Raw genomic sequence first — 15547 nt, forward strand, 5'->3', positions numbered from 1 at the left:
ATGCTGGACTAGATGGGCCATGGGCCTGATCCTGCAGGCTCTTCTTATGTACTTAACCTGTGGCCTTCCAGGTGTTGTTGGACTCCCAGTTCCCATTACCCACAACCAGCATACCCAATGGTTGGAGGTGGGGAGTTTGTGGTCCATGAAGTGAACCCGATTCCCCATCCCTGGCTAAACCCTGCAGGGACTTACCTGCGGATTCTGAGAGCTGGATATCACCTGACAGAGGTGGGACAGTGCCAAAGGATGCTTCAGGGCCTCTTTCAACTGGGCTGTAGCCTGAGGAGGAAGAATCATAGAGTTGGAAGGGATCCCGAGGGTCATCTAGTCCAACCCCCTGCAATGCAGGAATCCTGCCCACCGCCGTCCCTGGGGGACTCGAACCACCAAAGTTCTGGTCAACAGCCAGGTGCTGCACTGATCCACTGTGTCACGACCCAAAGCTTCAGTTCAGTCACTGCAGAGTATAGCCACGCCGTTTCTCTCTTTTCATATATATAATTTTGATTACATTTTCGGTTTTACAATTTAGAATACTCCTTTAAAATATCCATGACTTCCCTTCTTCTCTTTCCATGGTTCATTTTGCATCTCACAAATCTCTGCATATTTTACGTAAACTAAACCATTCAGTATTCCATTATTACATCCATCAAAACTTAATTTACACTGTTGAGTTTATATTAATACTGCCAACATTTTCAGGTTTACACAGTTATTTCCCATATATCCTGTGAACCGCCCTGAGACAGTCAGGTGTGGGGCAGTATATAAATTTAATAAATAAGTAATAATATATTCAATAAACGTTTTCCAATCTTCTCTAAACGTATGTTCTTCTTGTGCCCTTATTCTATATGTTAAGTCCGCAAGCTGCGCATATTCCATCAGCTTTAGTTGCTATTCTTCTTTCGTTGGAACCTCACTTGTTTTCCATTTTGGGGCTAACAAAACATGGGGCGCAATAGTGGCATACATAAATAACCATGCCATGCTATTTCTCATGCAGCATGGGTTTCCGCTATACCCAGAGGGACAGGATGCCCTAATCTTGTCCTAAAACCTATTTTTGCTTTATTTTATTATATATATATAAAATCTGTGATTTGCCAGCTGCTGTGATTTGCCAGCCATTGGCAGCTACTGAGTCCATAGACAAGAAGGGGTTTCAGATCTAGGGGTCCTAAGGTAAGGCTAAGGTAAAGGGTAAAGGGACCCCTGACCATCCGGTCCAGTCGTGTCCGACTCTGGGGTTGCAGCGCTCATCTCGCTCTATAGGCCGAGGGAGCCGGCGTTTGTCCGCAGACAGCTTCCGGGTCATGTGGCCAGCATGACAAAGCCGCTTCTGGCGAACCAGACCAGCGCACGGAAACACCGTTTACCTTCCCGCCGGAGCGGTCCCTATTCATCTACTTGCACTTTGATGTGCTTTCGAACTGCTAGGTGGGCAGGAGCTGGGACTGAGCAACGGGAGCTCACCCCGTTGCAGGGATTCGAACTGCCGACCTTCTGATCAGCAAGCCCTAGACTCTGTGGTTTAACCCACAGCGCCACCTGGGTCCCCAAGGTAAGGCTACCTACCAGCAAAATTACCCCTGCCTATTACACTAACTGACTTGGAGCAGGTGCATTGGGATATCCTGTGAGAGCCAAACCCCCCCCCCCTTCAAAATAACCCCAGTCTCTAACTCAAACTGCCTCTCTCAGAACACATAAACTGGAGGAATTTGAAGGTTGAGAGATCCAGGGCAGATAAAAGAAAATCCTTCTTTGCACAGCGAATAGTTAAACAATGGAACTCCCTCCCACAAGAGGCAGTAATGGCCCCCAACTTGGATGGGTTTAAAAGAGGATGAGGCAAATTCACAGAAAAGGGTTAGTTAGCCACAGTGGTTATGCTCTGCTGCCAGTCAGTCAGCAATACTTCCGAATACCAGTTGCTGGAAACCGCAGGAGAGGAGAGGTCTCTTGCGCTCTAATCCTGCTAGTGGGTTTAAGGCATCCGAGTTGGCCACTTTGAGAACGGGATGCTGGACTAGATGGGCCACTGGCCTGATCCAGTAGACCCATTATTACGCATCCCCCAAATCAGTTCTCTGCATCTTGCTGGACCTCAACGGACAACTCCCAATCCAAAAACTTGCCCTCCCCTATTTATTAGTATTTACCCCCATTCCTATCCTGCCTAATTTATTTATTATTATTATTATTATTATTATTATTATTATTATTATTATTATGTTTATATACCGCCCTATACCCAAAGGTCTCAGGGCAGTTCACATAATAATAATGATTGTGTTTAGTTGTTTAGTCTTGTCCGACTCTTCGTGACCCCATGGACCAGAGCACGCCAGGCACTCCTGTCTTCCACTGCCTCCCTGTTTGGTCAAACTCATGTTCGTAGCTTCGAGAACACTGTCCAACCATCTCGTCCTCTGTCGTCCCCTTCTCCTAGTGCCCTCAATCTTTCCCAACATCAGGGTCTTTTCCAGGGAGTCTTCTCTTCTCATGAGGTGACTAAAGTATTGGAGCCTCAGCTTCAGGATCTGTCCTTCCAGTAAGCACTCAGGGCTGATTTCCTTCAGAATGGATAGGTTTGATCTTCATGGGACTCTCAAGAGTCTCCTCTCATGGATAGGTTTGATCCATGGGACTCTCAAGAGTCTCCTCCAGCACCATAATTCAAAAGCATCAATTCTTCGGCGATCAGCCTTCTTTATGGTCCAATAATAATAATAATAATAATAATAATAATATATTTATTATTTATACCCCGCCGATCTGCCTGGGTTTCCCCAGCCACTCTGGGTGGCATCCAACAAAAGAGTAAAAATACATTAAAACATCAGTCATTAAAAACTTCCCTAAACAGGGAAGATCACAACATAATCAGAATAAAAACAACAAACCAATAACACTCCCCATCCCACCCCAGAAAAGAGCCACATTTTAAAAGGGTCTAATTTATGCCCACCTGGTCTGCTAAGCAGCTTACAAGCGCAAATACCAGTTGCACAAACATACAAACCCCCGTAATCAAAGCATGGGAATTAAAATCCCATTAGAGATTGCCTAGCAGCGCCCACTATCTGTGCTTTCCAGAAACATCTGAAAACATTTATTTTATTTTATTTTATTTTTGCCTGGACGAGATTTTCCAGCCGAGTGAGTTGGCCACTGCCTTGAGGGTTCATTTCGCAATAGCTCTTAAAATGACACCTCCGGGTCTTTCGTGTGCTATTTCTAAGGCTATTATTTTGGTGGTACCTTGAGAGAGAGAGAGATGCAAATAAGAACAGGCGATTCATAAGTTACACTAGAATAACACTTTTTCTTTTCTTTTCTTTTTTAAGACTTGGGTTCTTCCGAGCCCTAACCACTAACATGCCCACCTCGATTTCACATATCCTACTTCCACCGAAATGCCTGGATGCTGTTTCAAACCCAGCCCACCCCACACTTTTCTGCCCCGCTCTACCTGTTGGATGACGGCATTGTCAGGCTGCAGTAAATCTGACAGTATCTTCTCCAGCTCCTCGGTTGCCATTGTGCTGGGAGGCGAAGGATACGTATAGAGAGAGAGATATACACACGAGGGAGGGGGAAATTAAAAAAAAAGTTGCAGGGGGGAAAAGGAGCCCCACTTAAAAGTGGGGCAGGGAAGGGAGACCCCTGGACTGTTAGGGGAGGGGAAGCCCCACTAAGGATGGACAGACTGCAGCAGGAGGAGAAATCCGGCCCACCCACCCCTCAAAAAGAGAGAGAAATGGGTGGGGGGGGAGAAGGCTCAGCCCCACAGGCGAAGCCCAAGAAGCTGTTGGTTAAAAGAACTCCCAGCACATGTGGAGCAGACAAGACGGCCGCTTCCGGGGGACAGAGGGGCTCTGCCACGTGTGCTTCCTGCGCCTCGGGCACCCTCTGCTGCCTTGGGAGGACCCTCTGCCCTGAATGTGGATGGGTTTTGGTTTTTTAAAATATACGCTCGTTGTTTTAATTTAAACTATTTCTGTTTATAGGTTGTTGTTTTTTTAAAATGCTTTTACTTTTTATAATAATTTTTGTTTGATTTTACAAATATTAATTTTATAACAATCCTTGTTGTTGTTTAGTCGTGTCCGACTCTTCGTGACCCCTATTTCAAGATTTCTCCCAAATCTCTGGACTTCTCACGGGTCCTATTCAGTGCTGGATTTACGGCATGGTGCATCTGCAGCAGCAAAACCACCAGACGCCTTCATCTGCCCTGGCTGCAACACAACCTCTCTCTCCAGTATCGGTCTCTACAGCTACCGCAGGCACCATAACTTTCCAATGGTCTAACCCAGGCACCCCCAAATTCGGACCCTCCATGTTTTGGGACTACAGTTCCCATCATCCCTGACCACTGGTCCTGTTAGCTAGGGATGATGGGAGTTGTAGTACCAAAACATCTGGAGGGCCGAGTTTGGGGATGCCTGGTCTAACCCACAAAGGAGCACTCCTCCATTGTCTCCTGAACGCCAACTTCCTTCCTCTTTCCGATCTCCTCTACTTTCAACAAGAGTCTGGCCATAGGAGATTCACGGCTATGCACATATTAAATGGGTGTGTGTGCTTAGTTCCTGCATTGCAGGGGTTGGACTAGATGAGCTACAGCGAGGGCCCCTTCCAACTCTACAATTCTGTTTCTGTCTGCGTTTCATTGAAATTGCAAATTGGGGTCCTTTTCTCCTGCGCTGTGGGAAGAGGCTATACTATACTTCCACGACTCATTTTGCTGCGTATTAAATCTCTGCCGGGGTTCGCCAAAGAGACCTTGGGCCAAACTTTGATTCTGGCAGCCAGGAATTCTTCTTTTATACCTATTTGTTCCTTTGCACCAACACAGTGTTACAGTGACTGCTTTGATGCAGTTAAGATTCCTGACACCTCCAGGTTGGGGCTGGGAGAGATTCCCTGTCTGAAATCCACTGCTGATCAGCGCACATAGAATCATAGAATCGTAGAGTTGGAAGAGACCACAATGGCCATCCAGTCCAACCCCCTGCCGAGCAGGAAACACCATCAAAGCATTCCTGACAGATGGCTGTCAAGCCTCTGCTTAAAGACCTCCAACGAAGGAGACTCCACCACACTCCTTGGCAGCAAATTCCACTGTTGAACAGCTCTTACTGTCACGAAGTTCTTCCTAATGTTTAGGTGGAATCTTCTTTCTTGTAGTTTGAATCCACTGCTACGTGTCCGCTTCTCTGGAGCAGCAGAAAACAACCTTTCTCCCTCCTCTATGACATCCTTTTATATATTTGAACATGGCTATCATATCACCCCTTAACCTTCTCTTCTCCAGGCTAAACATACCCAGCTCCCTAAGCAGTTCCTCATAAGGCATCGTATCCAGGCCTTTGACCATTTTGGTTTCCCTCTTCTGGACACGTTCCAGCTTGTCAGTATCCTTCTTGAACTGTGGTGCCCAGAACTGGACACAGTACTCCAGGTGAGGTCTGACCAGAGCAGAATACAGTGGTACTATTACTTCCCTTGATCTAGATGCTATACTCCTATTGATGCAGCCCAGAATTGCATTGGCTTTTTTAGCTGCTGCATCACACTGTTGACTCATGTCAAGTCTGTGGTCTACCAAGACTCCTAGATCCTTTTCACAAGTACTGCTCTCAAGCCAGGTGTCACCCATCCTGTATTTGTGCCTTTCATTTTTTTTGCCCAAGTGTAGTACTTTACATTTCTCCTTGTTAAAATTCATCTTGTTTGCTTTGACCCAGTTGTCTAATCTGTTAAGGTCATTTTGAAGTGTGATCCTGTCCTCTGGGGTATTAGCCACCCCTCCCAATTTGGTGTCATCTGCAAACTTGCTCAGGTTGCCCTCAAGCCCACATAATACTGAATTAGGATGGACAAGTGGTCTTGACTCAGGATCAGGCCACTTCCTGTGTTCTTAAGGTCTCATGCCCGATTTTGGCTTCTACCATTAAGATTACATCATTTAGACCTCCCTCCTTATGGTGACTTCTGCTTCGCTGTATCTGAAGAAGTGTGCACGCACACGAAAGCTTATACCCAGAACAAACTTGGTTGATCTCTAAGGTGCTACTGGACAATTTTTAATTTTTATTTATTTATTTCGACTGCATCAGACCAACACGGCTACCTGCTTGAATCTCCCTCCTTCTGAAAGCCGACAGAGCCACCAGGAGACATGGAGAAATATCTTGGGGTAAAAAAAAATGAACCATGGGCTGGAATTAGCAAGTATAAAGGTGAGGAAGATATCCAACGCTGGATGGAAGGATTTTGCTGGGCGAAACTCAAGCCCATTCAGAAGGTAACTCTGCTGCAGGTACAGTACAGTATATGCAAATCCTAGATCGCTACACCCGTGCGATCAAATGGCTACAACAGGCATCCCCAAACTTCGGCCCTCCAGATGTTTTGGACTACAGTTCCCATCTTCCCCGACCACTGGTCCTGTTAGCTAGGGATCATGCGAATTGTAGGCCAAAACATCTGGAGGGCCGCAGTTTGGGGATGCCTGTTGTAGCCATTTGATCGGGCTACAACAAGGAACACCCTCAGGAGGCTGGGCAATAAAATCTAGCTGGCAGAAAGAAAACGGTTGCACCTTCCAGCTTTCGTACTTTCCTCGATGCAAGAATATAGAAAGCTAAAGGAGTCACCTTTCAAAGAGGAACTGGTGGTGCAGCGGTTAAGAGTGTTAGCCTTGGAGATTAGGGTTCAAATCCTAACTCAGCCATGAAGCTCACCGGGTGACCTTGGGGACCAGTCACTGCCTCTCAGCCTGGCCTACCTCACAGGGTTTTAGGGATTAAAATGAGAACAGGGAGAACCACCCCAGCTACACTGGACAGCTCCCAACAGAATATGAAAGGTAAAGGGTAAAGGGACCCCTGACCGTTAGGTCCAGTCGCGGACGACTCTGGGGTTGCGGTGCTCATCTCGCTTTACTGGCCAAGGGAGCCGGTGTACAGCTTCTGGGTCATGTGGCCAGCATGACTAAGCCGCTTTTGGCGAACCAGAGCAGCGCACAGACGCAGTTACCCTCCCGCCAGAATGGTACCTATTTATCTACTTGCACTTTGACTTGCTTTCGAACTGCTAGGTTGGCAGGAGCAGGGACCGAACAACGGGAGCTCACCCTGTCATGGGGATTCGAACCGCCAACCTTCTGATCGGCAAGCCCTAGGCTCTGTGGTTTAACCCACAGCGCCACCTGCATCCCCATAACAGAATATTAAAAACACGATCAAACATCAAACATAAAAAACTTCCCTAAACAGGGTTGCCTTCAGATGTCTTCTAAAAGTCAGGTAGTTGTTTATTTCCTTGGCATCTGATGGGAGGGCGTTCCACGTGGCAGGTGCCACTACCGAGAAGGCCCTCTGCCTGGTTCCCTGTAACTTTGCTTCTCGCAGTGAGGGAACCGCCAGAAGGCCCTCGGTGCTGGACCTCAGTGTCAATGGGGGTGGAGACGCTCCTTGAAGAAAAAGGTGGGGTATAAATGCAAGAAATAAATGAAGAGACAGCCAGAGACTCTTGCAGCTAGGTTTTTTGGGTTTTTTTCTTTTTAATTAATAAAGTTGAATTTCAAGATCTGTAAAAAGAAACGGTTGGAACGAAACAAAAATCAAATTAAAAAACAAAACAAAACCCTAGCTCTGATCCTTGCTAAATATACATAACTCCTCACATATATAATTTCCATATATAATTATAGGCATTTCCTTGACTGTGGCGGAAGGCGAAGAGACAGCTTCTTCCCCCGCCCAGACTGTAACAGCCCCAGGCACCTTGGGAGTAACAAGGAGGCAATGTAGGAGAGAGGGAGAGAGAAAAGGTATTGGCAATGCAGGGAGACCTCTGACTGGAGGGGGACTACCTTGTCCATGAGGTGGTGGCGGCAGCTGGTGAAACAAATCCACGGAAGAGGCTGGATCCCTTGCTGTGGATCCCCTTCTGAAGCGGTTGACCAGTGTTCTCCAAGCCAGAAGACGTTGGACTACAACTCCCATCATCCGTGACCATTGGCGAAGATGGCAGGGGATGATGGGAGTTGTAGTCCAACAACATAGGGGATTCCCAAACACTGGTGCAGCCTATCCTACGACATGCAAAGGGGGGGATCCTTAAAAAGCTGCAGGGGAAGGCCCGCCAAATACAAGACTCTTTCTCTGTCCCCCTCTTCCCCTCCAACATGGAGAGATCCATTTTAACCTAGCCCCCCGGGAAGGTCTCTGGTCAGAGGAAACCACTATCCTCTGCCAATTCTCTCCCACATTAAGAATCCCGTAGAGGGGGAAACCCCGAGGGACAAGGTGGTGCCGGTTGCTGGGGCAATTTCCATCTGCAGGGCCGGCCCTGCCGGTCCTTGTAGGGGCCAGTTTTCATTTTGAATGTGATTGGCTGGGACCTGTCACCAGATTGCATAAAAGCTCTGAAGGAAGCGAATCGAGGCAGAACCATCTTCACCGTTTCCAGCTGGTCAGCCGCCAAGAGCCAGACTTCCCTTTGGAAGGGAAGGAGCATGATTGGCTAACCGAGCCCGGCATTGGTCAGCTGACCAGGCCGCCCAGCCAATAGGAAGAGAGCTCTCCTGATTGGTCACATTTCAACCCGTTTAAAGGGAGTAACAAACCATAATTCCCGCCCCCAAAGCGCACAAACTGCAGTTTCGACCAATTTTTTTAATAAAAAGAGAGAAAGAGGAAATTTGTTGCAGTGTTCACTAATTGGCCAGATTGACAGGCTCGCTGATGGATTAGCTGCCCTGACCAACAGGAGAGGAGGGATTATGGATCCCGTTTCCTGCTGCTTCCCGGCAATCAAGCAACCGCCGCTGTGGAGAGCTGGGGAGCTCTCGGAAACCGATCCCAGCTAACGAGAGAGACGGATCATTAAAAAGCCCGGTTTCCTCGAGCTCAGCTGATCTCCCAGCTAACCGGGAGGCCGCGCCTTTGAGCCACGCCTGTCCTAGCCAACGGGGAAGCAGAGCTCTGCGACGGCTACAGCCAATGAGAGCGCAGGGAGGGGGGCAGGCACTCAGTCCATCTTGAGGTTGACGTATATGTAGCGGATGAACTTGAGGGAGGCGAAGAAGGAGATGGTGCCCAGCATGAGGAAGAAGACGTAGCCCGTCAGGAGGGAGTAACCGAAGAACTCCACCGTCTGCACCGCGCCCGACATGTTGGAGCGGCGGGAGTAGTAGAAGACGGAGTAGAGGAAGATGAAGAGGCCGGTGGAGCCCGCGCTGAGCACCGAGCGCCACCACCAGCGGTAGTCCTCGCCCGAGAGCTGGAAGTAGGTGAGGGCGATGGAGATGCAGGCGCCCACGCTGAGGAGGATGGCGAAGACGAAGAAGAGGATCCCGTACAGGGTGTACTGCTCCCGGCCCCACACCGTGGCGAAGATGTAGTAGAGCTCCACAGAAATGGCGCTGCCAAGAATAACAATCAAGATAATAATACGGTAAGCACATTTGTACCTCACCCGTCTGACTGAGTTGCCCCCCAATTCTGGTCACAATGGAGATGGAAAAGATTTGGGTCATCACAAAAGATGCAGGAGGAAATGATTAGCAAGAGGAACCACAAAGGGGAGGGTGGAAGTCCAGGAGATTCCTTGGAATCTTGTTTTTTATAGGACTGCAAAATATTTAATCTTGAGAAACCAAATAAATACAGTTGTACCTTGGATCTTGAATGCCCCTGGAACTCGGACGTTTTGGTTCCTTAACGCCGCAAACCCGGAAGTGATTGTTGCGGTTGGCAAACATTCTTTTGGAACCCAAACGTCCGGCGGGGCTTCCGATTGGCTGCAGGAGCCATAGCCACTGGCCATGTTAGCTAGGGATCATGGGAGTTGTAGTTCCAAAACATCTGGAGAGCCAAGGTTGCCTATGCCTGTTCTAAGTGCTTTCGCTGTGCCATGCACCGTTTTGCAAAGCTCTATCAGGTCATCTCCTACTTGACTTTTCACTTTTATTCATTCATTTATCCGAAAGAAAAGAGAAAAACAATCTAAATGGAAACAAAAAAAATAAAGAGAGGGAGAAAAGGGTGGGGGGAGTATAAAATCCTCCTTTATTGGTAGATCCTAACTTATCCCTCATGAAAAAAGGTGAACTTTCCTAGCTCTCACCTGGGAGCTTCCCTGTCTTCTCCCACCCTGGGAGATCTTCCCTTCCCTGCCTCTCACGCAGGGTCCTTCAACAAGGAAACATCACCTTCCTCGGCATGTTGGCCGCTCCTTAACCCCAAGTGGGAGGGCCTTATTTCAGACATTGTGATATACAGTAGTACCTCGGGTTACGAACACGATCCGTTCCGGGTCGCAGTTCGTAACCCGAAAAGTTCGTAAGCCGAACCGCCATTTTGCGCATGCGCAAAGCGCTATTTTCGCGCTTTGCGCATACCGCGCGCGCACTTCTGTGCACGCGCAAACCGCGATCGCGGCCGAAAATACTTCCGGGTTTGCGCAGTTCGTAACCCGAGTTGTGCGTAACCCGAGGTGTTCGTAACCCAAGATACAACTGTATTGGCATATTGCCACGTTTAGCTGGTGATGTATCACGGTGTTGGGAACCAGACATAGCCCTGCCCTACCACACACAATAATAAAAAAGCAAGGGAAAAGGACGGTAGAGAGAGAAAAGAAGAGAGGAAAAAGGGAAAGGAAGGAAAGAAAACAAAAGTGTAGAAACATCAGCAAAAATTCCCAAAGAGGGACCTCCGATTTTCCACTGGCCGGTCACGTACTAGAAGGAGATGTAATTATTTAAAACCATCGGTCGATACAAACATCCGTCTGTTAAACGATCATCTCCTCCAAGTTAGAGTGGCTTTTCTACTTAGCTTTTCTCGGCTGCTGCTGCTTCTCCTCCTCTACCCCCCACGCAGCAGGGACGACCCCCCCCCAATTTGCAAACTTGGGAGAGCGCCAAATTGGCCGCCGGTGGGAGGGAGAGAAAAAGAGACTACCCCAACCCTTAGAAGATCAATGGCCAAATCGAATTGGGCTCCTGCGTCCTAATGCAGGGGAATTGGAGCAAGCAGTTTCCAATCTGTCCCTATAGATTTGGGGGTTAAGGCCCGGATTTAGTTTGCAGGGGAGCCTCGTAAGAGTGTTGCAGCACGCACAAAAGTTTTAATTTGCAAGCAATCCGGGTTTTCTTTTTTATGGTAGCCCTTTAATGGGGCCGAGCGTGTTCTATTCATCCAAACACAGAGACTCCTAGCCCTTTCTTGTGGGTTACTTTAATATGGGAGAGGGGGAGATAAAACAGCACCCCTGCCCGCTTTTGTACCAGGAGTTATGCCCACCTTTGTCATTTTAAGTTTTCTTGCTTGGTATCTAGTCTTCACACTGCTACTGCTTCCAAGAATTATTAGTAATTCTTACAAGATTTTTTTTAAAAGCAATTACTTACATGACCTTGGGAGTTCAGCTCTTAGGGGCCCTTACAGTAGAATCATAGAGTTGGAAGAGACCACAAGGGCCATCCAGTCCAACCCCCTGCCAAGCAGGAAACACCATCAAAGCATTCTTGACATATGCCTGTCAAGCCTCTGCTTAAAGACCTCCAAAGAAGGAGACTCCAGCACACTCCTTGGCAGCAAATTCCACTGCCAAACAGCTCTTACTGTCAGGAAGTTCTTCCTAATGTTTAGGTGGAATCTTCTTTCTTGTAGTTTGAATCCATTGCTCCGTGTCCGCTTCTCTGGAGCAGCAGAAAACAACCTTTCACCCTCCTCTATATGACATCCTTTTATATATTTGAACATGGCTATCATATCACCCCTTAACCTTCTCTTCTCCAGGCTAAACATACCCAGCTCCCTAAGCCGTTCCTCATAAGGCATCGTTTCCAGGCCTTTGACCATTTTGGTTGCCCTCCTCTGGACACGTTCCAGCTTGTCAGTATCCTTCTTGAACTGTGGTGCCCAGAACTGGACACAGTATGAGCAAAGCAATTTGAAATCTCAGAAATTAAGCAGTATCACATACAGCAGACGCTCGGGTTGCGAGCGTGATCCATGCGGGAGGCATATTTGCAACCTGCAGTGTTCGCAACCCGCGTCTGCGCACGTGCGGGTTGCGATTTGGTGCTTCTGCACATGCGCAAAGCACGATTTACTGCTTCCGCGCATGCACACGCCGAAACCCAGAAGTAACCCATTTGGTTACTTCCGGGTTTGGCGCGGGACGCAAGCTCAAAAGACGCAACCTGAAGTGTGTGTAACCCAAGGTATGACTGTACTGCTGTATTTATGCTTATTGCAATATTATATTTGCACTTGTATTGGATGGATGTGTTTTTAAAAGTTGCTGGGAGTGATCCCTGAGATGCTGCAGGATAGCTCAGTTCCTACAATAAAATTCTATGATCCTATCTTCGGAAGTAGCCAAGTTTGCCTTCTGCTAAAGCGTTAACAGGAGAAATCGGCAAAGTTTGAAAACATAAAAGGGGGGGAGGAAATACTTGGCTTTTCTCCAAGCTACAAAGTCCCAAACTGCTACAAACCAAGCTACAAAGTGGGCAGATCAGAGCCCAGGAGGGATAGCAAAGGACGGAGGCAGCCGGAGACCCAGGCTCTGCGCCGACTCTCACCTGAAGGGGAGGAAGCCCCCGATGGTCATATGAACCAGTGTGGACTTGTACCAAGGCTGGGGCGGGATTTCCCGGGCAATGTTCTTGGTGCGGCAGGGGGCGTCAAAGGGCCCCGCCCGGTTCTTGCCGAAGATGCCGCCGATGACGGTGAGAGGGAAGCCCACCAGCAGCCAGACGGTCAGCAAGAGCAGGATGGTGGTGGCCGGCAGAGCCTGTGTTGACCCGTTGGCCCAGTGCACTGAGTTGACGACACTCCACGTCAGGAAAAAGGGAGCTGGGCAGAGGCAGGGAGAGAGAAACACACACAGCGGCGTCAGCAACAATCAATCTATCAATTCTTTATTGCATTAGTGTTTAGCCATAGCATAAAGGTGAAGGGACCCCTGACCGTTAGGCCCAGTCGCGGATGACTCTGGGGTTGCGGCGCTCATCTCGCTTTACTGGCCGAGGGAGCCAGCGTACAGCTTCCAGGTCATGTGGCCAGCATGACTAAGCCACTTCTGGCGAACCAGAACAGCACACGGAAATGCTGTTTACCTTCCCACCAGAGCGGTACCTATTTATCTACTTGCACTTTGACACGCTTTCGAACTGCTAGGTTGGCAGGAGCAGGGACCGAACAACGGGAGCTCACCCTGTCATGGGGATTCGAACCGCCAACCTTCTGATCGGCAAGCCCTAGGCTCTGTGGTTTAACCCACAGCGCCACTCACGTCCCTATACATACAACCCAACAAAACAAATAGAATAAAACAATGCCAAATGCATAGAGCAGAAAACATAAATCGATCAATGCTACAATCAAAAGATAGCATGATAAAACTTTAATTACAATAGGTAAAGCTAAAATCTAATCATTAAAAACCAAGTATCTGAAATTACTAATAAATATACCGTATAACAAATAAGAACCTGGGATAGCCTCTACAAATTAGACTGGGAGCAGAATAAGGAGGGTGATGATGGCCCGGGGCTGGATCGCGCTACCCTGTCAAAGAAACCCTAAGTTTCAGTGTCTGCAATATGAAAACGGCCACTCCGTGTGAAACTCGCGGGTTTGCGTCCACTAGCAGGAATTTCAGACAATCTGCCTTAGTTAAAATGGTGGACTGGATCAGTAGAAGCACCTTAGGTCTTATTGAATCATACAAGGGGCAATAAATATCGGGTTGTATCTTTCTTGGGCAAATTGGAGCCGCGCCCCCCCCCAATGCTCCTTTGTGGGGAATCTTGTTAGTATTGTAATGTCTCCTTCTCACGTTGCATAGTGTTGCGGGTTCTCTTTAATTACTTAATTGATGTACGAGTATGGGAACCATTTAAATGTCTCCTCCCTCTCTGCTCTGCTCCTCCGCTGAAGAAGATGGATGTGAGAGTCACCTTGTCGTTTTGCTATTGGCTTTATAAATAAAACCTTTGATGTTACTCTTCCAACCACAGTTGCTTCTCTGCTGCATTCTGCTGTAAAGGACTGAGTTTGCTATCTGCAAACGGGCGTTTAATGCTCACAGATCTAACACGGCCCCTGAGAAATCAGCTCTCGTCTTACAAAGAGCAGCGTGCTCCTAGCCCTCATGAGGGGGAAACGAATCGCAACACGCGGCAACAAGATTATCCAGCGGGGGAACTGAACTGAGTTCACAGGCCTCCCACCCACAAAACTCCACGCCAGGTTACCCTCCCGGCAACTTTCTTCACTGCAGCAATGTACTGTAATGGGAGGGGAGATTTTGTTGCTGCACAACTGGGAATCAGAAATCCTTGCTGATTTGCTTGAAAACACCAGAGATCCATCAACAGGTAGCAATATACCTTCTGCTCACCCTAGACCACCACTCTCAAAAGATTCCATCAACGGTGTCTCCGGAAAATTTTACACATCACCTGGGAAGACAGGCAAACTAATGCCAGTGTACTGGAAGAAGCAAAGGTCACCAGTGTTGAAGCAAGGATTCTTCAACATCAACTTCGTTGGACTGGACGTGTTAGGCGGATGCCTGATGATCGTCTTCCAAAGCAACTACTCTATTCCGAGCTTAAAAATGGAAAGTGTAATGCTCGTGGTCAACAAAAGAGGTTCAGAGACTCTCAAGGCAAATCTTTAAAAACGTAGTAGAAACACCGACAACTGGGAAACACTGGCCTGCGAGTGCTCCAATTGGAGAACAGCCTTTACGAAAGGTGTCATGGGCTTTGAAGACGCTCGAACTCAGGCCAAAAGGGAGAAACGTGCTAAGAGGAAGGCACGCTTAGCAAACCCTCACTATGATCAACTCCCGCCCAAAAACCAATATCCCCACTGTGGAAGGACGTGTGGATCCAGAATTGGCCTCCACAGTCACTGAAGGACTCACTGTTAAGACCGTGTTCATGAAAGACAATCTTACTTGGCTGCGAGTGATCGCCAAAGAAAAAAGAAGACAGGCGTGTGGAACATAGAGGAGACTCGTGAAGACTGCCGCTAGCATGGACTAGGTAAAGGTAAAGGTAAAGGGCCCCCTGACCATTAGGTCCAGTCGTGTCCGACTCTGGGGTTGCGGTGCTCATCTCGCTCTATAGGCCGAGGGAGCCAGCGTTTGTCCGCAGACAGCTTCCGGGTCATGTGGCCAGCATGACAAAGCTGCTTCTGGCGAACCAGAGCAGCGCATGGAAACGCTGTTTACCTTCCTGCCGGAGCGGTCCCTATTTATCTACTTGCACTTTGATGTGCTTTCGAACTGCTAGGTTGGCAGGAGCTGGGACCAAGCAACGGGAGCTCACCCCGTCACAGGGATTCGAACAGCCGACCTTCTGATCAGCAAGCCCTAGGCTCTATGGTTTAACCACAGTGCCACCTGGGTCCCTAGCATGGACTAGCAAGACCCAAATGTATAGAAGGAATCCTCTGGGCAAAGGAGAGACAGCCGAAGAGCTCTCTCCGCC

The 15547-nt window shown here is 48.3% G+C and overlaps 2 protein-coding genes across 3 annotated transcripts in view; both read right to left on the reverse strand.

Moving 5' to 3' along the window:
• IPO4 (importin 4) overlaps positions 1 to 3861 on the reverse strand; it is a 45874-nt gene extending 42013 nt beyond the window's left edge. For both annotated transcript variants that reach the window (XM_060281870.1, XM_035134620.2), the window contains exons 1-2: positions 3485 to 3861; positions 196 to 282 (exon numbers count right to left, since the gene is read on the reverse strand). In XM_060281870.1, coding sequence (XP_060137853.1) covers positions 196 to 282; positions 3485 to 3553 — 156 coding nt within the window. In that variant the 5' untranslated portion in view covers positions 3554 to 3861. The remainder of the gene's footprint in view (positions 1 to 195; positions 283 to 3484) is intronic.
• Positions 3862 to 7552: 3691 nt separating this feature from the next.
• TM9SF1 (transmembrane 9 superfamily member 1) overlaps positions 7553 to 15547 on the reverse strand; it is a 37735-nt gene continuing 29740 nt past the window's right edge. Inside the window, exons 12-13 of the mRNA XM_060281391.1 lie at positions 12626 to 12899; positions 7553 to 9451 (exon numbers count right to left, since the gene is read on the reverse strand). Of these exons, the coding sequence (XP_060137374.1) occupies positions 9058 to 9451; positions 12626 to 12899 (668 nt within the window). The 3' untranslated portion in view covers positions 7553 to 9057. The remainder of the gene's footprint in view (positions 9452 to 12625; positions 12900 to 15547) is intronic.

This window comes from Zootoca vivipara, chromosome 13, assembly GCF_963506605.1.
Source record: "Zootoca vivipara chromosome 13, rZooViv1.1, whole genome shotgun sequence".
Taxonomy (NCBI): domain Eukaryota; kingdom Metazoa; phylum Chordata; class Lepidosauria; order Squamata; family Lacertidae; genus Zootoca; species Zootoca vivipara.